The sequence below is a fragment of the Chrysemys picta genome, chromosome 8, assembly GCF_011386835.1.
Source record: "Chrysemys picta bellii isolate R12L10 chromosome 8, ASM1138683v2, whole genome shotgun sequence".
Lineage (NCBI taxonomy): Eukaryota > Metazoa > Chordata > Testudines > Emydidae > Chrysemys > Chrysemys picta.
Genome location: NC_088798.1, coordinates 76,347,722 through 76,374,219, shown reverse-complemented (window position 1 = coordinate 76,374,219; position 26,498 = coordinate 76,347,722). Strand labels below are relative to the sequence as shown.

General features: G+C 41.5%; 1 protein-coding gene across 1 annotated transcript in view; it reads left to right on the top strand.

Moving 5' to 3' along the window:
* The window catches only part of CTNNA1 (catenin alpha 1), a 214,369-nt gene that overhangs the window by 125,341 nt on the left and 62,530 nt on the right, over positions 1-26,498 (top strand). Inside the window, exons 8-9 of the mRNA XM_065555883.1 lie at positions 4,780-4,860; positions 5,644-5,796. Of these exons, the coding sequence (XP_065411955.1) occupies positions 4,780-4,860; positions 5,644-5,796 (234 nt within the window). The remainder of the gene's footprint in view (positions 1-4,779; positions 4,861-5,643; positions 5,797-26,498) is intronic.

Here is a 26,498-nt window from a genome sequence, read left to right as displayed (position 1 = left end):
CTCGTAGAAACGGCATGTCTGGGGCTGGGATACGGAGCGTCCGTTTGCCTCTTTGGTCTTCTGGTAGCCTTGTCTCAGCTCCTTGATTTTCACGCGGCACTGCGTTGCATCCCGGCTGTATCCTCTCTGTCATTGCTTTGGAGATCTTCTCGTAGATCTTTGCATTACGTCTTTTCGATCGCAGCTCTGAAAGCACAGACTCATTGCCCCACACAGCGATCAGATCCAAGACTTCCCGATCAGTCCATGCCGGGGCCCTCTTTCTATTCTGAGATTGCATGGCCATCTCTGCTGGAGAGCTCTGCATCGTTGCCAGTGCTGCTGAGCTCGCCACGATGTCCAAACAGGAAATGAGATTCAAACTGCCCAGACAGGAAAAGGAATTCAAATTTTCCCGGGGCTTTTCTTGAGGGCTGGTCAGAGCATCTGAGCTCTGACTGCTGTCCAGAGCGTCAACAGAGTGGTGCACTGTGGGATAGCTCCCGGAGCTATTAGCGTCGATTTCCATCCACACCTACCCTAATTCGACATGGCCATGTCGAATTTAGTGCTACTCCCCTCGTTGGGGAGGAGTACAGAAGTCGAATTTAGGAAACCTCTATGTCGAACTAAATAGCTTTGTTGTGTGGACGGGTGCAGAGTTAATTCGATTTAGCGCTGCTAAATTCGACATAACCTGCTAGTGTAGACCAGGCCTGAGAGACTTTGGGGGTGGCCATACAAGAAGTAAGATGCAATTATACTTGTTTAAGTGAGATTCTTGCTGAAGCAAAGAGGTGATGGAATGAAGGAGCTCTCTGAAGTATGTTTTGGTGAACTGTAGATTAGTATTAGCAGATGCCCTACAAGTAGTGTATAAAGAAATTGGAGGTGTGTGGAAAGATACAGAATCTTTAAGCTCCAGATTTATAAGCACTGTTGCATTTTCTCACCTGTTATCCCTTTCACACATGCAACCTCCAACTTCAGTCAGGTCAAAGTACCATTTTACAATCTGGAATTGTTTACAGTCAGTATGCTAGGATAGTGAAGGAGTGTGGAAGGTTATCCTTTTTAGACCCAGATGTAAGTGAAGTGCTAAGGAAACTGTTCAAGTTTCTAGGAAAGTGTCTGCTAAACCATGATAGACTGAGCACTCCCAGAGTAATGAGCTGTGCTAGCATTTCATGGTGAAATTGCTGCATCTGGAGGTGTGCTTCTATGTAAAACTTCCTTCAGTACTGGCCGGCCAAAAGGAAGGTGTGCTAAACACTAATCTCAAAAAAGAACCTCACTAATTTTGACTGGGACATTTTGCATATTACCCAGTTTGCTCACTCTACAATTCACAAGACAAGCTATCTATTTTGAAAAAGAAAAGCCCTCTTTCAAAATAGATTCCAGTAAATATAGTTTTGGTTTAATTGATTTTTCAATCTACCAGTCAAAATACTTTAGTTCAAATACTTTAGTTCAAATATTAAAAGCAATGGTATCTTAGTTATGAGCTCTCACTACAGATCTGTTAAATAGCTGGTGAAGCTGCTTTGGTTCGCACACTAGTGAGTTTCTACTGTACTACTTGTAGGTTTTTGTAATTTAACCAAGTCTTCTTTTCCTTTGGAGTTCTCATTAAGGAACCACAGCTACGCTCAGGTTAGAAAATAAATGGGTTTCTGGGTAATTACCATATATTAATGCGCATTACCAATCCTTGCTGCTTTAAATGGTCATCCCTCCATTGGCCCCCACCATCTAATTTCTGTGCTACTTTTAGCTTACAGGCTGGTTATAAATTTTTCTGAGAGATTAACAGCTTTAGGAAAACTTGATTAGCTTTTTTTTATCCAAATAGAGCTTAAAAAAACCTAACGCTTTGTAATTGAGCAAAATGAATTATTCCCCTCAAGGTTTTAATGAACTTTTCCTTCCCCCATTTAAAGCTAAAAAGTGATGGCAAACACTCCCCTCTTGAATGAAGTTGGCAAACCCACAGCTGAGGATGTTGATTTCTCAAAGTCAAATCATCCACAAATCTTGTTCTCAACCCAGAATAGATGATAGGTTCATGGTGGTGTACTCTTAACTCAAAGTCCTCTAGATACTGACATTGCTTTTACTTTTTCTAATGGGAGAGCTCTCCTGCTGACAAAATAAAACCATCCCCAATGAGGGGCAGTAGCTTTCTCCCACTGACAAAGCGCTGTCCACACCAGCACTTTTTGTCAAAACTTTTTTTTGGTCGTTTTTGTTTTTTTTACACACCCCTGACCGACAAAAGTGCAATATAAACATAACCTTAGACATGGTCTTAGTTCAATCACAAATTGCTGAGCTGGATGAAGGACTCACTGGGTGAAATTCTACGGCCTGGGTGATACAGGAGGTCAGACTAGATGATCCTCGTGGTCCCTTATGTATGAATCTAGACTTATGTAGTCTAAACTGCACTAGAATTCTGCCAGTGGCTTTGATGCAAATATGGCCCAACAAGACTATGGGTCCCAACTTCCAGCGTTCCATTTTTCACTGGTTGCGGTAAAATGATGCATTGGTTGCTTGGACCCTCACCTCTTAAAAATATGGGTAGCTGAAATATGCTTCATTTTATGCAAAGTAGGTGCATATTCAGCGGTCTTATTCAGCATTGCCTAGAGCCTGTGTACTTGAGAGTGCTTTGTAAAACTAACAAACTGGAAATAATTTACAGCTTCTCATTTTAATTTTGGAACAACTTGAGGCTGTACATAAGTTAAATTTTACTTCATGGAATACCCAAATATTTGGGTTTCTATCTTCAAGTTAAAGTGGTTAGAACATGGGTTCTCAAACTTCATTGCATCATAACCCCCTTCGGACAGTAAAAATTACCACTGCCAAAGACCCCAGGCCCCCTGAATCCTGTCGTGTAGACACTGGATTACTTACATTGGCTGTTGGCTGTCATTGTTGTCAATTTCACGGCTCTGCGCTGGAGCTGTGAAATTGACAAGAAAGCCACTCTCAGCTCGGGCAGTCACCCCAGAGTGGGTGGAGGGTTCCCACTAGAGCAGAGGTAGGCAACCTATGGCACGCGTGCCGAAGGCAGCACGCGAGCTGATTTTCAGTGGCACTCACACTGCCCAGGTCCTGGCCACCGCTTGGGGGGGCTCTGCATTTTAATTTAATTTTAAATGAAGCTTCTTAAACATTTTAAAAACCTTATTTACTTTACATACAACAATAGTTTAGTTATATATTATAGACTTATAGAAAGAAACCTTCTAAAAACGTTAAGATGCATTACTGGCATGTGAAACCTTAAATTAGAGTGAATAAATGAAGACTCGGCACACCACTTCTGAAAGGTTGCCGACCCCTGCACTAGAGCCTGGCTGCTGCCTGGGCTCCCAGTGCCCTGTGCCCAGGTTCCTGGCAGGGAGTGGGGAGCTGAGAGCTGGCCACTGTTAAGTTGGTGGAAGTGCTTCTGGTGAGGACATGCACCGCTGAGAGAAGGAGGGCAGTGTGGACATGTAAGTCAACCTAACATAGGTCACCTTTAGTTTGTAGTGTGGACATGCACCCAACAGTGATCAAAATAAACCCAGCCTTGCTGTTCCCAGTTGGGGTTAATCCCATCAATCACATAACATCTGTTTTATGCAGAACTCCAGATCTTTGATTAAGATTTCAAAGTTGCTGATCCAAATCTTCCAAATCAACCTATCATTTGATAATTAGCATACACTTACATTAATGGTGGTTAATGTGTTCTTTTCTCAGCGTACACATACATTAATGGCGGCTAATCTCTTCTTCTCTCAGCAGTATAATTACATTGAGCATAGTGCAGAACTTCATAAAATTGCTTTGTGGTTGCTTAAAGGCTAGTTTAAAGCTATATACTGTATATTCAGAACTAGAAACTAACCATATGTGTTAAGATCATTGTTAGAATTTCTTAATATAAGTGATTACATTTGAGCTCAGTATTCTCTCAGCCTCATGTCTGCTTAATCAAAGCCAAGTTGTAACCTTATTTCTCCTTTGCAACACTGCCTAGATCCCTACTTATGGAATCCTCTGCTCTTCCTTACATGGGTTTTGGTTTTGAGATTGGTGTTGGATTTTTATATTGATGTTTGTGTTGAACTTAAATGCTTTTTTAAGCTTTCTGTATTTAAAAGTACTTAAATTGTGGCTTATGGTTTTGGCTACATGTGAATTGTCCACTATGGTTGATGTAAAATGCAAAACTCTTTACGGAATGCTTCTTGTCCCATGAGTGACCACTTTGGGCTAACCATTTTAATACTTAAAATATTTGGGTGACGGTCAGCCATCAAATGGGTGTGTACTGTCTGCATCTTTTTATATCAAGGTGAGAGTCAGAGCCATGGGCGTTCATGCTTTCTGATGGAGGTTTTAAGAGTTTCAGGACTTAATCAGAGCTCTCATACAGGACGTGCTGTAAGTCTGAATCCTAGTGGATCCAGCACAAGAAACTGTGTGGTTGTCAGATGGATCAAGAAGGGATCCAAGACATTGTATTTGAAGACTTTTTGGATTAGTCTCTAGCTTAGACTTCTGAAAACCCCTCTAACTTCTCCCATAGTTCCTCTAAGGAGAAAATGTAGCGGAAGGAAAGCATGAGATGAAAAGAAACACCAATAGCCTTGTTGAATAAGGAGGTGAATCCAAAGGTCATTTTTTGCTTTGTATTGGTATAACCTGCTATTTTTCTTACTATTTAAAGAAGTGAATACTGTCTCCTGTCCAACACAAAATATTGTATTTACCTTAGCCTCTCTTGCTATACAGGCTGGACGCAAAGAAAGAAGTGACGCATTGAATTCTGCAATAGACAAAATGACTAAAAAGACCAGGGACCTGCGTAGACAGGTACAGAATGAATAAAATATTAATGTAATGTTGTAATAGTGTTTATAGAAATACTGCAATTCTGAATGTTCCCTATTGGAAATGTTTTGTTTATTTGAGTACTTTATGTTCTGTAATGGCAGTAGTTTTGCTCTTTTTTTCTTGCCTAGTTCATTGAAAGCTAGAAGCTTGCAGCGCTTTGTTTGGGTGACAGTATTAGGGTTTGAATTGTAATCCCCTATAGATAACCATACAGAGAAGATATTTTGGATGTTGAATTAAAATAAAACATTTTGGACTCAAATTACAAACAAGTACACCTGCAGCAAGAGTGTGTATAATGGTAACACTTAGGGACAGTTCACTATTAAAGGAGAAAAAGTTCACTTTAAAACCAAATGTGGAGGTAGCAAAATATATAGGAGAGTTGAGTTTATTTTAACTTTTCAAAATCCTTACATTGAATTAAATACAAAAATAATGGTGTTGATTTTAATATTCAGCAGAAAAAGCGCAGATTTAGTCACTGAAGCTAAGCCAATATCTCCACATTTTAAATAAATATTAATGTTCCCAAATGAGTTGTTGCACTGACTTAACCAGTTTGATTAAATTGGTGCAAAAACTGCATGGCCAACCCCAATAGAGAAAGCCCTGGTCACACACAGCAACAGAGGGAGCAATTACAAAACAAATATTCAAGATCCTTATTGTGGCAAATATTTTCTTGTTAATAAGATGCAAGAAAACAGCAGTTGAACTCTGTGCCAAAAAAACCCAACTAATTTTCATTTTAATTCTTAGCTCCGCAAAGCTGTTATGGATCATGTGTCCGATTCTTTTCTGGAAACCAACGTTCCTCTTTTAGTATTGATTGAAGCTGCCAAGAATGGGAATGAAAAAGAAGTTAAGGAGTATGCACAGGTTTTCCGTGAACATGCCAATAAGTTGATTGAGGTAAGGTCATACAAACCAACTGAAGTTACCAGTTTTACGAATTTTAGCTTAATTTCTAATTTGTTTTCAAACTGGTGTTTTAGCTGTTAACACATTTTATAGTATAAATAGGCTTGGAAAAATTGATTTAATTTTTTCTAATTTCAACGATTAATATTAATTTTGGTTTGTACCTTTTTTTCCCAATTGTTAGATATCAAGGGGAAGAGAATTTGTATTAGGGTTAGCGCAGCGGGGAAGTGGTGTTGCAGGGGCTTCCTGCCTACTGAGAGGGCCAAGACACTCAGGCTCAAGTTGCAGGGGAGGCTGCAGTCCTGGCCTGGCAGAGCAGAGACCTCCCAGCCAGGATGGTGAGAAGGACGATGAGCCCTGGCCATGGAGTGCTGCTGCTGAACAGTGCCTGCCTGGGGATGACTCCTACACTTGTGGCTGGCAAGTGAGGGAGTGGGGCCCTGACAGCAGAGTTGCAGAAGGTCTGTCATAGATCCATTCCCTCACTCGCATAACAGTGGGGCTGCAGTGTACGCTCTATGCTACCACAGTGCCAGTGACACCCAGTCCCTGCAGGCACAAATGGGGGAGGCTGTATTCCTGTCCACTGTTACCTACTGATTGATATTTTTTCATCGATTTCAGCATGTCATCGGAAATTGATATTTATTGATATCTATCGATTTTTAGATCGAATCTTCCCAAGCCTAGGTATAAACCTGCATGCTGAGTTTTCTACAGACTAGCTCACTTATATAAGTGGTGATCCAACCGTTTATTTTGCCATAGCTTGTGTTTTTTAGTGATCACATACAGCATAAAGAGATGCATCATATTTTCAAACCATACTTTAAATGTTTTGTAAAGTTGTAGTTTCAATACACACTTCAAAAAGTGTGAATTTGTTGTTTGTCTGGGTATACTAACTGAGATTATTCTAAGCAGAGACATAAGTAATCACTGTCTCCTTCATGCAGATGTATTGAGTCCAAAATATATGTAAATTTCATTTGAAACATCTATTATTGCTAGGTGAAATTGGTCTTTATGCAAAGGCTTGTGGAATGAATGCTACAAACTTCTGTACAAAAATAAGACTTTGGATACAAAACCTTAGATAAGGTCAACATAAGAATATTATTTGAAAACATAAGTCGTCAAATGGAAAATTTTCCTGTCTGTAAGACTATTTTCTAAGAACACAAACTTAAATGGGAGACTTACCAGTTTTTATTAAGATACATAAGACAAGTCCATCTACCATAAAAGTTAATGTCTTTGGCAACTGGTATTGCAGTTAAGAAAAAAATTCAAGTTCATTCCAGGTCTTACTGCATATGTCTTAGTAATATTGACCTGCTGTCTTATTATTCACACTTAGTTTTGTGCAATATTGCAAAAATTATAAAGGAATATAAATCTACAGTTGTAATTGTTTACTGCTTATGCATAGTTAGTTTTTGCCAAACCTGTAAAAGTTCTGTTCTATTAATACTGTCAAGTGGTCGGTTGAATGATTAATTCTCACCACTAAGCTCAATTGCAGTTGAAAAAGTCAAATGCTGATCCAAAATGTACTTATAATAATGCCATTCTGCTGTTAAACTACAAATTAGTCCATGTGACTTTTACAATAATCTTGGGTCTTTCACACAACTCTTATTTATTTTTTCTTCAGGAACAAGGCAGTTGTCAATCTTTCATTGATCTGACTCTTGCATTATTTCTGCAAGCCATTTTCTCACTAGTTTAAGGGACTCTTGGCACCATCGCACGTACACATAAGAGAGACTGTAAGGTCTTTCAGCACAGGAATCACATTAGGCTAGGTAATGTTTTCCTTGAAATAGTTAATATATAGTTAAACAGTTTGGAGGTACTATTCATAAATAAAGCAAGGGGGATTAATTTAGGTTGCCACGACAACCTGAATTTCCGGACCACCTCCTAATACTTTTTGATTTAATTGGCTTATTCGGTGACCTCATTGCCCCCAAAAACCTCTTTTGGTTTTGGTTGGTACTTTGTGTAAAGCTGTTCTGCCTTTTGGTTTCTCCATACATTATGCTTATTTGATTATATGGGAAGTGTGAAAAATTAACTGTAATTGTCTGGCAATATCCTTCATAAAATCGCATTCCTCCTGAAGTGTGGGACTTTTTTATGCATTTTTGGAATCTGGAAATCACCTTATGATGTATGTCAAAGGAAATTGATAAGTTTTTGATAAATATGCTGTGATGCTTCTCTGGGCCCTGAGCTAACTGTAGACACATGCATCTAAATAGTGGTATGAGGGTATTCAGAAACTTGGGAGAGCTTTCCAAAATGTCCCCAAATTGTGCATGTCAAAGGCAAAAACAAGCTGCATTGTAGCTCTCTAAAGTACACCTTGCAGATAATTCACACTTACCTTTATATTCACTCATTTGGATAAGAGGTCAAATGCAAACTGATGGGGACACTCAGGGTCTAAGGCAATGAGCACCAACAAAGAAGCTAAATAGGGACTGTGGTGTGGCTTAAACACTGAGAAACCAAAAGCAGTTACTGTTATGCAACTTTTAAATTTGGCTTTTGACTTTTATATGCTCAGCGTAGTAGCTTTAATGGCATTTTCTTAAAAAGATGAAATAATTCAAACTTTGCCTTCACTATTTAGCTAGTCTAATACTAGAATAAACTCACTTACTGCTATTCTGGAATAGCATCCACACAGGGAGTTACCAGCATAGCTATAAAGGTATAATTATACCACTGTAGTTATGCCAGTCAGTTTCCCCATGTAGACGAGCCCTCTGCTTCTACTAGTTCTAGATATGTATGACTTGAAGAGCACTGAGCAGCTGTCATTCTCAGCACATGAGGCATTATTGATCTTGTTTGTGTTTAAACACAAAGCTGCAAATTAAATTTTTTGGAGAGTCTGTGTAGTCATACATTCTGTTCTTCAAGAAAACGCTCTTGTGCAAGTATGCATTAAACAGAACACTTCTGACTGGAGTCAGACTCTACTAATATGATGTGCCACATACAGCAACTCTTCAGAGATCTTTTGGTAATCACTTGCTTTCAGAAGTGTAACTATGCCTATACAGTAACATGATCTATTGGACTTGTTTACAGTGCACCACAGTACAAACTACAGGGGAGTGAATTGCAGAGCACACCAAAATGTTGTGCTCGAACTGTGCCACTGGCACATAGCAGGCATGAATTAAAAGGTACTTTGCTCGTGTTAACATAGTCCTGTCTGAAGGAGGACCATGTTAACATGAACCCTAGTAGGTACCTTTTAGTTTGCTCCAGCAGAGTCCATATAGGGCATTGAGAGAGCAACGTTTTGATGCACTCTTCAGTTATCACCCCTGTAGTCTGCAGTGCAGTGCAGTGTAGGCATAGCCTAGATCAGGGGTCGGCAACCAAAGGCACGCTGCTGCCTGCCATGGTTCCAGCCCCACTCAGGCCCCCCACCACTCTACCCTGCGAGGGCAGGAGGCAGAAGCTTGGTCCTGCGGCAGCCAAGCTTCCCCCCTCCCCTGCTTCTTCCCCCAGCATGGTGCTTTCCTGCCCCTCCTCCTCCCCTTCCCTGCACCGATCAGCTGATGGCCCTTGCAAGGGGGAGGGGGACGAGTGGCAGCCTGCTCGCTGCTCCGTAGAGGAGGCAGAGAAGAGGTAGGGATGGGACCTTGGGGAAGGGGGTGGAACAGGGCATATTCCTTCCAGCCCCCTTCCATGAGCCGCTCAGGGCTGGGAGCACCCCCATTAACAGATATGTTAAGGTGATATAGGAGAATTCCTGCAGAAATTAAGTTGAATTATAATGTCCCTAACTAAAAATGTAAGAGGTTACTTCAACAGCCTCGGCAGTCAAACGTACAGCCAAGGTGGGTTGATTTAAATCACCAGTTTTAATCACGGTTTAAATCTGCAAGCAAGAATTCCTGATTTAAGCAATCATTTTAATCATGTTTTCCATTTGTAATTTTTAGTTATTTTCTTAAAGAAAAGTACATTTTCTTTGGTAACCAATAAAACATGTTGATTTGCAACTAAATATAGCCTTTACACTAAATTTGGTGCTTCTTTTTGCTATTGATGAGGATACACTATCTATGCATATTTAAGCAATTATGTAACTTAACTTACATTTATTCAGATTCTTAACTTTTCCATTTTTGTTAGAAAATGAAGAAAAATTATTTATTAGGTTGTTTTTTTTTACTATTTGTGTCAAACTCTATTTTGATGGAAATTCAGGTTAAGAATGTACAAAAATAGCACTTGAATTTTTTATTAAATAAAACTACCTTAAATGCGCTGGACACAAGGAAAAAAGTTTGTGTTTTGCATTTAAAACTGATTTATTAAACAAAGGAAGTGTAGTGGTGAATTGAACTGACTGTTTGCAGGTCACCATGTCCTTCAAGATTTTCTGCACATTTAGGTTTTATTCATAGTTTGGAAGGAGAAAAGAAACTTTCTTGCTTTTTCAACTTCCTGTTGGTTTCTTAATTCTTTTGACAATAGTGTCTTCTGCACGGAGACTAGTTCAGTTCAGTGACTAGCTCATTCCACTTGAACTAGTCATTGAACTAAACCCTGGTTCCAGGACTTAACCAATGACTTCTACTTGTTCAGTGGTTTGCCTCACTTTAAAATTGGGCAGAATTATTTCTTTTGGTCACAATGTCACACTGGGAGCTCATAGTTGACTGATTATCCACCACAACCCCCAAATCTCTTTGAGACACTGCTTCTCAGGATAGGGCACTATCCTGTGAGTATGGCCTAATTCTTTGTTCCTAGAGGTATACATTTACATTTACCCATGTTAAAACACATTTGTTTGCTTGCACCCAGCTTACCAAACAATTGAGATTGCTCAGAATCAGTGACCTGTCCTCTTTATTATTTACTGTTTCCCTCATTTTTGTCACCTGAAAACTTTATCAGTGGTGCTGGGTCTTTTTTTTTCCCTCCAGGTCTTGATAAACATGTTAAATAGCATAAGGCCAATAACTCATCCCTGTGGGACTCCACTGGAAAAATACCTGCTTGATGACAATTCCTTGTTTACAATTACATTTTGTGACCATCAGGTAGCCAGACTTTAATCCATTTAATGTGTCTCATGTTATTTTTTTATCTTTCTAGTTTTTTGTGCTGTACCAAGTCAAACATGTGCTGGTTTGCATTTATTATCCTCTTTTAATTCTTTATTAATCTAGTCCCATATTAGCTGCTCCATTATCTTGCCTGGGATCAATGTCAGGTTCATTGGCCTATAATTACTTGGGTTGTTCTGTTAGAAGCATATTAGCTTTCTGTATCTATCCCAGTACTCCAAAACTTACTGAAAATCAACATTTATGATCCAACGAATCAGCCAACTATTTTAAAACTCTTGGACACAAGTTTTATATCTGGACCTGCTGACTTAAATGTTTAACTTTAGTAGCTAACATAACATCCTCCAGAGATGCTAGTGGAATGGAAATAGCATTATCCTCATATGATGAGACTGGATCTATTTTTCCCCAATATAGAATAGAAATACTGAATGCTTCCGCCTTTCTTGCATTTGTGGTTAGATATTGACAGATATTTGGCTGTGTGCGCGCACGTGTTTTCTTTGTGTGCCGCCCCAGCCCAGCGCAGACAGCTGGCACAGCAGATCTCAAGCAAACTACACAACGACCACAAGATCCGCTAAGGGATGAAGGCACCCAGCCAGATTTATTGTTGACAAAGCATGGTACTAGTATTCCGCAGACTCTACTGTACCGTGAATACATGTATTCCTGAAACAACGGACCAGCTCAGTGAACGGCTGGACTTTTCATTCCTCTCTAAGGCCAGACAAAGATACTTTCTCTGAGATACATTTTTATACCTCGATACAAACAAGTTGGTACTGCCCTTTGACATAGTTATTGCCCCGATGTCGCTAGTTATCAGCCATTATCTTGTACATGTTGGTTTGATTAAAACATTTTTATTATGTACGATCATCCTCACCTTCTCTTTTAGGAGGATACACTATCACTTTTAGGATTGTATTCCTGTTACCCTTGGGTAATGTTTTTACACCATCCTTGATATGAGGATGTTCTGGTACTTAATACTGGGATGTTTTTGCCAGAGTACATTTTGATAAGCACTTCTTAGGAATGTGTATTTGCAATATTAGACCTGTTTTTGCCAAATTTTGTGAGCAGGTTTTCCCTCATACGAGGCCTCTAATACAAGGGCTTATATTTCAGGCGCTCTTCCTACTATAGCATTATTATGATAATTCTACCATTTTCATCTAGTAATAGGTCAACATCATTGTCAGGGTTCTTTTTGATCCTATTATATTTAAACTCCTTATTGCCCTTAACTCTGCTGGCCCTAGATTTCTGCTGATGTGCCTTTGCTTCCTTATCAATTTTCTATCATTCCTAGGGCTGGTCTACACTGGGGGGGGGGAGGTGCTCTGCTAGCAGTTGAGGTGTGAACACCAAGGGAGAAGAAACTGCTTCTGTAGCTGTAGCTGAAGTCGACGCATCTTAGATAGACTTACCTCCCATCCTTACAGCGCGGGATCGATGGCCGTGGCTCCCCCGTGGACTCCACTTCCGCCTCTCGCCCTGGTGGAGTTCCGGAGTCGACGGGGAGTGCGTTCTGGGATCGAATTATCGCATCTAGATGAGACGCGATAAATTGATCCCCGATAGATCGATCGCTACCTGCCAATGCGGCGGGTAGTGAAGACGTACCCCTAACTTCAGTGCAGCATGGCCAGTCTGCAGGTGGAACCGCCGTCCCCAAATGTATGGGTGTAGCTTCTCCAGAGCATACACAATGGCATAATATTCTTTTTCTGAGACTGACCAGTGGCTTTCCCTCTCAGAAAGTTTTTTGCTGAGAAACACAACAGGATGGAATTGTTGATCTGGTCCATCCTGCATTAAAACTGCTCCTACACCACGCACGGATGTATCTGTGGTTATAACAAAAGGTTGATCGAAGTCCGGGGCCCTTAGTACAGGGTCAGATATAAGGGCCTCATTAAGCTGGTTAAAGGCTTTCTGATGCTTCTCAGTCCCCTGAACTGTATTTAGCTGTTTTTCCCTGGTTAGGTCTGTCAGTGGGGTGGCAATTTGGCTGTAGTGTGGTACAAATCGTCGGTAATACCCAGCCAAGCCCAAGAAGGATTGGACCTGTTTCTTTGACTTAAGGACAGGCCAATTTTGGATAGCATTTACTTTAGCCTGTAGGGGGTTTATAGTTCCTTAACCCACCTGGTGTCCAAGGTTCGTTACCCTGTTTAGGCCTATTTGACATTTTTTGGCTTTAACGGTTAATCCTGCCTCTCTTATGCGCTGGAAGACAGCTTGGAGGTGTTCCAGGTGTTCTGCCCATGAATCTGAGAATATGGCAACATCGTCAAGGTAGGCTACTGCAAATTCCCCAAATCTAGCCAGAAGGTTATCTACCAGTCTCTAGAAAGTTGCAGGTGCATTTCGCAGTCCGAAAGGGAGCACATTAAATTCATACAGCCCTACATGAGTGATGAAGGTTGACCTTTCCTTGGCGGGATCATCTAGCGGCACTTGCCAGTACCCCTTAGTTACCAGATGTAAAGGTAGCCATCTTACAGCAAAAAAAACTTCAGGACCAGACTCCAAAGAGAAACTGCTGAGCTCCAGTTCATTTGCAAATTTGACACCATCAGATCAGGATTAAACAAAGACTGTGAATAGCTATCCAACTACAGAAGCAGTTTCTTCTCCCTTGGTGTTCACACCTCAACTGCTAGCAGAGCACCTCACCCTCCCTGATTGAACTAACCTAGTTATCTCCATACTGATTTATACCTGCCTCTGGAAATTTCCATTACTTGCGTCTGATGAAGTGGGCATTCACCCACGAAAGCTTATGCTCCAATACTTCTGTTAGTCTTAAAGGTGCCACAGGACCCTCTGTTGCTTTTTACAGATTCTGACTAACATGGCTACCCCTCTGATACTTTACCCCTTAGTTAAGTCTAAGGTCGAGATGAAATGGGCACGTCCCAGTTTCTCTAATAGCTCATCTGTGTGTGGCACTGGATAGTTTTCTAGGCGAGTTATAGCATTTAGCACGCACACAAGTGGATTTCCCCATGTGGTTTGAGAACCAGAACAACTGGAGAGGCCCATGCACTCTCAGAGGGGCGGATTACACCTATCTGTAATGTCCTTGATCTCCCTTTCTATTGCGGTTTTGGCTTGAGGAGCCATCTGGTAAGGTTGGGCTCTAATTGGGCAAACATTACTTGTGTCAATGGAGTGGTACGCCCATTCTGTCTGTCCTGGGGTGGCTGAAAACATTGGTGTGAAGCTGGTGCTGCTGGATTTGCTGTCGCTGCTTACGCCCAAGGGTGAGGGAAAGGCTCACCTCTTCTACGCCACTATTGCTTTTCCCTTCATAGTAGACTCCTTCAGGCCACTCTGCGTCGTCTCTCTCCTGGGCTGTAAACTGGAGAACCTTGATTTCTCAGGAATAAAAGGTCTTTATAGAATTAACATCAAGGTAATTAACAGCCCCCAGGCGCTCTCAGACCATAAATAGCCCCTCCCATGATGCTTCCATCTTATTGGCCTGGAGCGCTTTCAGGACCATGACTTGGTCAGCTACTGTGAAGAAACGCTCTCTGGCATGTTTATCATACCAGGCCTTTTGCTCTTGTTGAGTATCCTATAGGTTTACTTGAGCAAGGGCTAGAGAGTCCTTGAGGGTGTTTTGCAGGTTGGTTACAAAGTCCAAAATGTTAGTTCCTGGGGAAGATGTAACCCCCTCCCATTGCTGCTTCACCAACTATAATGGCCCCTTAACTTCATGGCCATAAATGAGTTCAAACAGTGAAAATCCCAAACTGGGATGTGGTACCGCCCTGTAGGCAAAGAACAACTGCTGCAACACTAGATCCCAGTCATTGGAGTTCTCATTCACAAATGTATGTATCATGGCCCTCAAAGTCCCATTAAACTTCTCCACTGGGCCATTTGTTTGGTGGTGGTAAGTGGTGGCAACCAAGTGGTTTACCCCATGAGCTTCCTAAAGACGTTTCATGGTCCATGCCAGGAAGTTAGTTGACAAGTCTGTGAGGATGTCAGAGGGCCAACCTAACCCGGCAAAAATGTCTGCAAATGCCTGGCTTACACTTTTAGCCCTGGTGTTGCTTAGAGCTACTGCTTCCAGCCATCGGGTGGCAGAATTCATGAAACTCCGTATGTTCTGCTTTCCTCTGTGTGTCATCTTAGGGAAAGGACCCAGAATATCAACAGCTACATGATGAAATGGAACCTCAATTATGGGGAGTGACTGGAGAGGGGCCTTAGCCTGGTTTTGGGGCTTTCCCACCCTCTAACATACTTCACAAGACCGCACATAGGTAGAAACGTTCTTGCCCATTCCCTCCCAGTGAATTGACTTCCCCAGATGGTCTATGGTCCTGTTCACCCCAGCATGGCCAGTAGGGTGATTGTGGGCTAAGCTCAAGAGCTTTTCCCTATACATACGGTAGTTGAAACTACCAACTGTCTCTGAGAATACCAGTCCTCCTTGTGCCCACCAGAAAAGGTTTCCTTGTATAAGAGTCCTCCTTCTACAACAAACCTGGACCTGTTGGAAGAGCCGAGAGGCAGTGGGTCGCTCCATGCCGCCGTCCAAGCTTCCTTAAGGCTTTCATCTGCTTCCTGCTCTGCCTGGAACTGCTCCCTTGATGCTGGAGACGCTGGTTCCTCTTGGGGTTGTGGACTTGGTCCCACCGGAAGCGATGCAGGTGATGAGGTTGTTTCCATCGATTGTGAACAGCTTTTCGCTGGTACACTAGTTGTATTTCAGGCTCTAGTTGAGCTTCTTGCACTGGTTTAGCTGCTGCTGCTGCAGGTGCAGGCTCTGTGGCACCTTTTGATGCTGGTTCTTTTCTGCCACCTCCACCCATTTGGCTCCGATTTCCCCCACCTTGATTACAGTTTTGGGCTTCCCATCTAGGATGTATCTTTCTATTTCTTCAGGAACAACCTCTAAGAACTGCTCTCGTTGTATTAGGAGAGACAGAGCTTCCAGAGATTTAAGATTTGCTCCTGATATCCAGGCATCCCAATTTTTTACAATGTGGTAGGCATGTCTGGAAAATGCCATGTCTGTTTTCCACCTTAGGGCTCTGAACCACCGACGGGCATATTCGGATGTTAGCCCCATTCTAATTCTGGCCTTTTGTTTAAAAAGTTCATACTCGTTCATGTGTTCTATAGGCATTTTAGCTGCCACCTCTGCTAAGGGTCCACTGAGTTGCGGCCTCAGCTCCACCATATACTGGTCTATAGGGGTGTTGTACCCAAGTTAGGCCCTTTCAAAATTTTCTAAGAAGGCTTCTGTATTATGGCCTACCTGGAATGTGGGGAATTTCTTGGAATGGGGAGCAATACCTGGAGAAGGACTGTTAAGTTTACCTGGTGGACCCAGCTTAGTCCTTCCCAGCTCTAAGCGCTTCGCCTGCATTTCCACCTCCAAGCGCTTCTCCCGTCTCCTCTCCTCTGCTTTCGCTGCCAGCACTTTGCCTCCACTTCCAAGCGCTTCATCTCTAGGATTAAATTCCTTTCTGCCTCAGTTAGAACTCGGCCTGAGCAAGGACATCCCTCCATCCTGGCACTGGGATCTTGGTTGGGGGAGGGCTGACCCTTCCCTCCTGGGAAGTCCCCGTTCCCCCATCCCTTCCCTTCATTTCCATCATGGATCTGGATGTCTGGGCTTGATTTGGGTCTGTCTTCTCCGTGGCGTGCCGCTTTGGGAAGACTGTTTTTTCTAAGGTTTTGGTGCCTGACCTCAACCTCATGCACAAGGCTCCCCTACTCTAGCCTAGCTATTACGTTGCCATGAAGCTAGAGGGGGGGGGGGAAATAAACTGCTTGTTGGACTCCCTGGCTTGGCAGGTTGAACCCTTTGCGTGCCTGTTCTCCCTCAGGCAGCAAAGGAAAGAAGGAAAGGAAAGGGCGGGGAGGGGGACTCTCTGGCTTTGCAGGTTACCAAAAGGAAAAAATATGTCCTTTTACAATCCTGAGGTCTGTGCTTCTGGTTCAAAAATGATCCCACCGCTCTGACACCATGTCAGGACTGATTCCCCATTCTGGTACTCCGAGTGCAAAAGGGGGGGGGGGGGGCCACAAGGATTCTAAAAATTAATACTGGCCACTCCAGGCTGGTATTAAACTCCCAAGGTTACAGTTCTCTCTGACCTTTGATGGGTAGATGCTGCCACCACCCGAATGCAAACCCCTTGGAATCCAGGAAGTAGCACTTGGGAATTCCTTCCTGTGGGGTACCCTCAAGCCCTTTCAACTCCCCTCTGGGGAAGAGCTGAGAGAGAAAACAAAGGACATTAGTTGTTGCCCCCAGCTAATTAAACAACATATGCACAAACTTCTTAGGACACCAAAAATCCAATCTTGTTCTTAAAAAAGGGTAAACTTTATTAAAAACAAAAAGAAAGAAAATACATCTGGAACTTAGGCTTTTGCCAGAGTTAAAAAAAACCACTTAGAAAAATTAAACCTCAAGAATAACCTTCTTGAGGTCCAGCTTAAAGGTTACAAGGAAAACAAAAAGCATTTGAGGTTAGCACATAGGAGTCCACAAGCCAATAAGAAATAAACTTAATTGCGTCTTTATAAACATTCCTGATTTACTTACATATCTGGGTTATTAAATAAGTAGTTCTAGATATGATCTGATGATTTTCATATTCGGTCTTCAGCTTCTCACAGCATAACTGCTCCCTGTTCCCCTCTTTCCTGGAGAACCACAACACCCAAACAAAGGGAAGTTTTTTTTCCCCCATTTTAAAAAGTTCTAGCACTCCCATTGGCTCTTCTGGTCAGGTGCCCACTCCTTTCCTTTTACCTGTGGGCTAGTTAATCCTTTACAGGTAAAGCAAGTAGAGAATAGCTACTAAGAGGAATTTTATAGCTAACTGGCAGTCTGGGTGTCCACAAAAGAGAGCTACCCCCTCTCATTTATCACAGTTACTATCGACTTCTCCTTTCTTCCATTTATGTATTTATTTTATTTTATTTTGTATAGCAGCCTTCACTTCCCCTCTAAACCAGGTCAGGTTTTTTAACCAGCCCAGCCTGCTGATTGTGGCTTTTGGGGCCTTTAGTAAGATGTTTTTGAATGATTCCCAATTGTCATTCACATTTTTCTGATTAAATTTTCTCCCAGCTGATTTGGTTCATAATTGTTTTCAGCTTTGTGGAATTGGCCCTTTTAAAGCTCTGTGTGTGTGTGTGTGTGTGTAATATTACTGGTCTGGACTTTATTCTGCCTGCACGTTATAAATGTGATTAAGCTATGATCACTTGTACCTAAGCTACCATTAATTTATTATTCTGTGATCAGGTCCTCTTGATATGTTAAGACAAGGTCTAATAAAGAATTCCTCCGTGTTGGCTGCAACATTTTTTGAGGTAGGAAATTGTCATCTATAATGTTTAGAAATTCCAGGGATGCTTTAGTATTGGCAGCATTGAGACCTGAGCATATGCCATTCAAATTGAAGTCCCCTCATGATCACAAAGTTTTATTCCTACACCTTATAGGCACATTAGGAGGCAGTTATCCTGTTCCTTAATGTGATTTAGTGGTCTGTAGCACTTACCAACTAATACCCCCAAAACATCCATTTTTGTAATTTAAATCACGGATTTTTATCCATTGTGTTTAAGGCAGAACCTGCTGTTTGCTCCTTAGGGGAGACAGCAGAATCTTCGGGCTTACTGTGTGACTCTTCAGTCCCTTCACTAGACAGTCCTGAAACATGGCTTCCATTCCAACCAAAGCTGTCTGTCATTGCCTGGTTGTGTTTTCCTTTCCCTTCTCGAGAAGTGTTCTTATATGCATGTGTTACCTTAACAGCTGGTCTTTGACCAGCAGAACATTTGGCTGGTGACAACTTTGTAAATGTCAGGAGACAACTTTGTAAAACCAACTTCAGTGCTTCAGTTCCTATTACACCAGTAAATATTGAGTAAAGAAAGAACTTGTGTCTACAACATTTTTTAGTATGTCAGAAAAACAAAACCTTTAATTTTTTGACTTTTGCCAACTGTCTTGTACTATGCAATTTAATTGGAAGACTTTTTTTAGCTTTAAAAAAGGGATTGTAGCAATGCAGTTAAAAAGGTACTTTAGAAAGAAGTCCCTGATGGATGCTTGCAGTAGGTATTTGTCATCTAGAAATGCTATGGACTTGACTCAAGGTCTGCTGAAGGATATTTTGGGATGGGGATGTCCCCCCCAATCCCTCCAACACCCCTGTGTCCAGTGTGTTCTGCTCTTAGGTGGGATTTTACCTTAAAGCCTTTACTTCAAAGAAGCCTTGATGTAAGACCAGGGAGCAGAGCTCTCTTTGTGTTCTTTCACAGGCATCAATTTCTTAGCTGAAGGGTGGGGGAAGAGACTATACTGATTATTGAAAGGGATTACATAGGCAGCTTTTCTTAGGGCATTAAGTTCTCACATGTAGAGATTATTTTCCCATTGTCAGTGAGGACTTACTCAGTGAGAATCAAATTACAAATTGTTTTTAGTGAGAATGAAATTTTGGTGCTTCCTTCTCCATCAGTGATCTATTTCAGGGATTAGTGAAATTTTTCCATTTGTGACCTCAAACTCATTCACTCTTTCCCATATCCTACAGTAACTTTCACACTTGGTCCCAAAATTCCTGCCTCAAAAAGCCTTAAATGTGGTAATTTATATACTAGTATATACTCATCTTAATAAAAACTTCATGACTTATGCATAAGCCAGTGAGATAACTCAGTTGAATCTAGTTGCTGCAGTTGAAGGTTATTTCAACCAGAAGGGCTAGAAAATAACTTTTTCCTAACATGAAAGCTTAGAATCTGTTTTTTGTGTTTTTTTTTTTTTTTAAAGTAGACACCTGGAAAATGGTTTCAAACGTGACCAGAAATCACTGGGAGTTGCAATCCCCACAATGAGCCCCTTGGCTTCAGGAATGATTGAGACATACCTATTGCATACATATTAGATATGTAACTTATTTGGGTTCAGGGTATTACCTATATTTAAAGGTTCTGACTACATGACTACACAACTTTATATATACAGAGAAGGAAAATGATTGACAATTACTGACTTTGGGCAAGCTTGGCTGAGCTGCAACTAGAACTTAGGTCTCCCAAAATCATCCTGCCTTTCTAGTATCTATCATTCCACTTATTAATATTTTTGTTTTTAATCCTACTCATGTTCAAATTCTCCGCTTCCCCCTATTTAATAGCAAATGGGATATATATTTTTTGGCTTGTACTGTGGGAAGTATGGTTTGTTTCAGGGCTTGTCTACACTTACATTTTATAGCACTCTAACTTGCTGGCTCAAGGGTGTGAAAAATCACCCCCCTGAGCACAGCAAGTCTGAGCGCTTTAAAGTGCTAGTGTAGACAGGCTCGGAGCTAATCCCCTCGTGGAAGTGGATTACTAGGAGTGCTGAGACAGCTCTCTCCCAGCGCTCGCGTGTGACCATACTCGCATTTCAAAGCGCTGCCACAGGAGCGTTCCCGCAGCAGTGCTTTGAAGTTTCCAGTGTAGACATACCCTCAGTCCCGTTGTAAGTGAAAATCAGAAGTTTAAGTCAGATGAAAAGTCATATTGAGAAGAAGCAAAATATTTGGCATCAGAATCAAATATTGACATGAAACTATGTACTTCTGAATTCTTGGACTTTAATTTATTTAGGCTCATACCACAGTCCTTACCATGGTATCTGAATCCCTACTTTCTCTGGTCAGTGAGCTACTTTATCAGAAATCTCTGAAAACCAAAATCCCTATTTGATTTGCGATTTTGAGTTCAAAGATAAGTTTGTATTAGAGGAAAAAATGGCCCCAGATTCAGGGTGAGGAAAAGGCTGAGACACAAATGAGAAAAGATTATTGAATTGTGCGTTTCCCATTTTAGAGAGAGCAAAATATATAAAGTCTGTATTCAACCATATAGGAGGCCAAGTCCATTTTTCTTTAACTAATTTAGCTATGGATAATCCAGACAGTTTAAAACAAATGTGCAGTAAATGACCAACATTTCTTTAATATACCATCTAAAATCTGATGCATCTTCCAGACCTAGCTAACCTCCCTCAGCAAGCTAATTATAATCAGCCAATCTTTGCATATTAATTGATTTGATGCACTTAATATCTTTAGAACACTATCTTCTCACAGCTTCATAATTGCAAGCAAAATAGAAAAACCTCAGAGTTGTTCTCTTGTATTTCTCAACAAAACAAGCTGTACAAACTCAGCACAGCACACACACATGAAAACAAACTTTGTGTAGCATCTTACACAGCATCTGAACCCTACACAGAATCGTGCGTGATAGGTTTAATAAAATGTTGGTATATGAAGGATGGGCACTGAAAGGGTTCACTAATTCATGAGGGCAATATCAGAGGGAGAAGAAAAACTGGGCATAGGCAAAGGACTTCTTTAAGATGAAATCTGAAAAGAAATAAAGACCAAAATGGAGGGAGAGAAGATATATGAGCTGAAACAAGCTAATGGAGAGTTTGAAATGAAATAGATGATGCACCTTTGAACTGAATCTTGAGATGAATGGGCAGTTGGTGGTGGTTTTGAGCATTCTGCTTATTCACTGGTCTTAAAAGCGAGCCATACAAAGGCGCTGCAGTAGTCAAAATAAATGGAGATAAACCTGAATGAATATTTGTCAGCAGAGCAAAGTCATGACAATATTGCTGTATATGAAGATTGCTGAAGAGGTGGCAATTGGTAGATTTACAAATTTTAAGCTTTCAGGCCAAAGGAAGATGCCAAGGTTATGGACAGTGGAGGCAAATGGGAATTAGAGGAGCTGGCATTGATTATGGGTATTAGTGTCTGTCTCCCTCTCCCATTCCTCCATAGAAGCACCACTTCTCTTCAGTGACAGGCAGAGACAATGAGTAGGAAAAAGTCATTATAAGGTGTTGTACAACTGTACTTGCCTTATCAGTGTAAAAGTGTTTGACTTTTTTTTTTAAAGTCAAGATAGGTGGAAAGCAGTAAAAGATAAATTACTTTCTACTCTAGATATTTCAATCTTTTCATCCCAACAGCACTTACTTAAATAGCTTTTTTACGTGGTCCGTGAATGGCTAGCTGTGTCATAGCATTTTAATTCTTCATATATATGTTACCAACAACAGCTTAATGCAATTGGCGCGTACCTGAATTTTAATCTTATTAATCACTTATAGTATTGAAGTTGAGACAAGTAATGTCATCAGATTCATTTGTAAAAGGAATTTTCCTCAAGGGCAGATTGGCAGAGGCCCTGGGGGGGTTTTGCCTTTCTCTGTAGCGTGGGGCACGGGTCACTTGCTGGAGGATTCTCTGCATCTTGAAGTCTTTAAACCATGATTTGAGGACCTCAGTGGCTCAGACACAGGTTTGATACCTGGAGGAAAATTCCTTCCCGACCCCAAATATGGCAATCAGCTAAACCCTGAGCATGTGGGCAAGACTCAGCAGCCAGACACCCAGGAAAGGATTCTCTGTAGTAACTCAGATCCCACCCCATCTAACATCCCATCATAGACCATTGGGCATATTTACCGCTAATAGGCAAAGATCAATTAATTGCCAGAATTAGGCTATCTCATCATACCATCCCCTCCATAAACTCATCAAGCTTAGTCTTGAAGCCAGATATGTTCTTTGCCTCTACTTCTCCCCTTGGAAGGCTGTTCCAGAACTTCACTCTTCTGATGGTTAGAAACCTTCATCTAATTTCAAGTCTCAACTTTCTGATGGCCAGTTTATATCCATTTGTTCTTGTGTCCATATTGGTACTTAGCTTAAATAATTCCTTTCCCTCCCTGGTATTTATCCCTCTGATATATTTATAGAGGGCAAGCATATCTCCCCTCAGCCTTCTTTTGGTTAGGCTAAACAAGCCGAGCTCTTCGAGTCTCCTTTCATAAGACGGTTTTTCCATTCCTCAGATCATCCTAGTAGCCCTTCTCTGTACCTGTTCCAGTTTGAATTCATCCTTCTTAAAAACGGGAGACCAGAACTGCACACAGTATTCCAGATGAGGTCTCATCAGTGCCTTGTATAACGGTGCTAACACCACCTTATCTCTACCAGAAATACCTTGCCTGATGCATCCCAAGACCGCATTAGCTTTTTTCACGGATCTATCACATTGGCGACTCAGACATCCTGTGATCAACCAATACTCCGAGGTCCTTCTCCTCTTCTGTTACTTCCAACTGATGCCTCCCCAGCTTATAACAAAAATTCTTGTTATTAATCCCTAAATGCATGACCTTGCACTTTTCACTATTGAATTTCATCCCATTATTTTTACTCCAGTTTACAAGGTCATCCAGATCTTCCTGTATGATATCCCGGTCCTTCTCTGTACTGGCAATACCTCCCAGCTTTGTATCATCCACAAACTTTATTAGCACATTCCCACTTTTTGTGCCAAAGTCAGTAATAAAAATAAGATTGGTACCAAAACCGATCCCTGAGGAACTCCACTAGTAACCTCCCTCCAGCCTGACAGTTTACCTTTCAGTATGACCTGCTGTAGTCTCCCCTTTAACCAGTTCCTTATCCACCTTTCAATTTTCATATTGATCCCCATCTTTTCCAATTTAGCTAATAATGCCCCATGTGGAACCGTATCAAATGCCTTACTGAAATCGAGGTAAAGTAGATCCGCTGTGTTTCCTTTGTCTAAAAAAATTTGTTACCACCTCAAAGGAGGAGATCAGGTTGGTTTGGCACACTCTACCATATTGTATTTTGTCCCAATTACCATTGACCTCAATGTCCTTAACTATTTTCTCCTTCAAAAATTTTTCCAAGACCTTGCGTATTATAATGTCAAACTAACAGGCCTGTAGTTACCCGGATCACTTTTTCCCCCCCCCTTTCTTAAAAATAGGAACTATGTTAGCAATTCTCCAGTCATACAATACAACCCCTGAGTTTACAGATTCATTAAAAATTCTTGCTAATGGGCTTGCAATTTCATGTGCCAGTTCCTTTAATATTCTTGAATGAAGATTATCTGGGCCCCCCGATTTAGTACCATTAAGCTGTTCGAGTTTGGCTTCTACCTCGGATGTGGTAATATCTACCTCCATATCCTCATTCCCATTTCTCATCCTACCATTATCCCTAAGCTCCTCGTTAAAGACTGAGGCAAAGTATTTGTTGAGGTATTGGACCATGCCTCGATTACCCTTAACCTCCACTCCATCCTCAGTGTTTAGCGGTCCCACTTCTTCTTGCTTTGTTTTCGTCTTATTTATATGGCTATAGAACCTTTTATTATTAGTTTTAATTCCCTTTGCAGGGTCAACTCTACCCTTTTGGCCTTTCTCACTTAATCCCTACATGTTCTGACCTCGATAAGGTAGCTTTCTTTGCTGATCACTCCCATCTTCAACTCCTTGTAGGCTTTCTGCTTTTTCTTAATCACCTCTCTGAGATGCTTGCTCATCCAGTTTGGTCTACAACTCCTGCCTGTGAATTTTTTCCCCTTTCCTGGTATGCAGACTTCCAATAGTTTCTGCAACTTTGACTTGAAGTAATTCCAGGCCTGCTCCGCCTTTAGATCCACAAGTTCTTTAGTTAGAGAAGTAGATTGGATTGATTTCCTTAATTTTTTAAAGTTAGCCCTTTTGAAATCAAAAACCCTAGTCCAGGGATCGGCAGCCTTTCAGAAGTGGTGTGCTCACTCTTCATTTAGTCACTCTAATTTAAGGTTTTGCGTGCCAGTCATACATTTTAACGTTTTTAGAAGGTCTCTTTCTAAAAGTCTATAATATATAACTAAACTATTGTATGTATGTAAAGTAAATAAGGGTTTTAAAATGTTTAAGAATCTTCATTTAAAATTAAATTAAAATGCAGAGTCCCCTGGACTGGTGGCCAGGACCCGGGCAGTGAGAGTGCCACTGAAAATCAGCTCACGTGCCACCTTTGGCATGCGTGCCCTAGGTTGCCTACCCCTGCCCTAGTTACAGATCTATTTTTGTTTATCCTTCCATCTAGTTTGAACTGAATTAGCTCATGATCGCTTGAACCAAGGTTGTCCCCTACAATCATTTCTTCTATGAGGTCCTCACTACTCACCAAAACCAAATCTAAAATGGCATCCCCTCTTGTTGCTTCAGCAACTACTTGGTGAAGGAATCCATCAGCTATCGCATCCAGGAAAATCTGAGCCCTATTATTATTACTAGCACTTTTCCTCCAGTCTATATCTGGGAAGTTAGTCTCCCATGATCACACAATTCCCATTAGTATTTACTTCATTAAAAACATTAAAAAGGTCTCTATCCATATCCAATTCAGATCCCGGTGGTCTATAGCACACCCCAAGCACTGTCCCAGGGGAGGCTCTAGTAGCTTTCTTCCCCAATGTGATTTTTGCCCAGACAGTCTGTCTTATCCATTCCATCACTTCTTATTTCTCTACAGTCTACCTCATCATTGATATACAATGCTACTCCACCACCTTTGCCTTTATTTCTATCTTTCCTAAACAACACATACCCTTCAATACCTGTACTCCAGTCATGACTACTATTCCCCCATGTTTCTGATATCCCTATAATATCTGGTTTCACTTCCTGCACCAGTAGCTCTAGTTCCTCCATTTTGTTACCTAGGCTCCTCGCATTAATGTACAAGCATTTTAATTTTTGCTGTTTGGCTTCACTCACATTCTTTACCCGATGTAGGTACAGACATTCTACCACCAGTATCTCCTATTAGACTGGTATCTACCCTACCCTTCCTCCATGTCCATTCTCCTACCCACGGCTGTATCCTTTCTTTCTTCATTTTCTTCCCTCTCAATGTTAAAATCCAGCATGGAGATTACTTGGAGGTCTCCCAACCATCTCTCCCAAATTCCTAGTTTAAAGCTCTCAATCACTTGTGCCAGCCTCCATCCTAGAAATCTATTTCCTGCCCTACTCAGGTGAAGTCCATCCCGAGAGAACCGTCCTCTGTCCATGAATGCCTCCCAGTGGCCATACATCCCAGAGTCCTCCTTATAGCATCATTGCCTGAGTCATCTCTTGATCATCGTAATCTTGTCACACTTTTGTTGCCCTTCTCTAGGAACAGGCAGAATCCCACTGAAGATCACCTGAGCCTCGAATTCCTTAAGCGTCTTCCCCAGCCTGGCATAGTCTCCCTTGATTCGTTCCAGCGAGAATCTAGCCATATCATTTGTTCCCATATGAAGGACAATCAGTGGATTCTTTCACACTCCCGTTAGGATCCTCTTCAGCCTCAGGTCCACATCCCGTATCTTAGCACCCGGCAGACAGCACACCCTTCTGTTCTCTGGATCAGCTCTGGTTACAGGCCTGTCTATTCTTCTCAGTAAGAAGTCCTCAATCACGTAGACCTGCCTTTCCCTGGTGATGGTGCGATTCTCCGATCTATCCCGTTCCCTTTGGCTGCAAGTCCTCTCGATTCCTATTCGCCCTTGCAATCATCTGCAACCCATCCTGTATTCTCCTGGGGCTCATATTTGGTGTTCTCTGTTGACTCTTCCCCTCTTCCTATAGGACTCACTGCTCTTCTCTTCTTCCTTGCCCTCTCACCTTCAGTGACC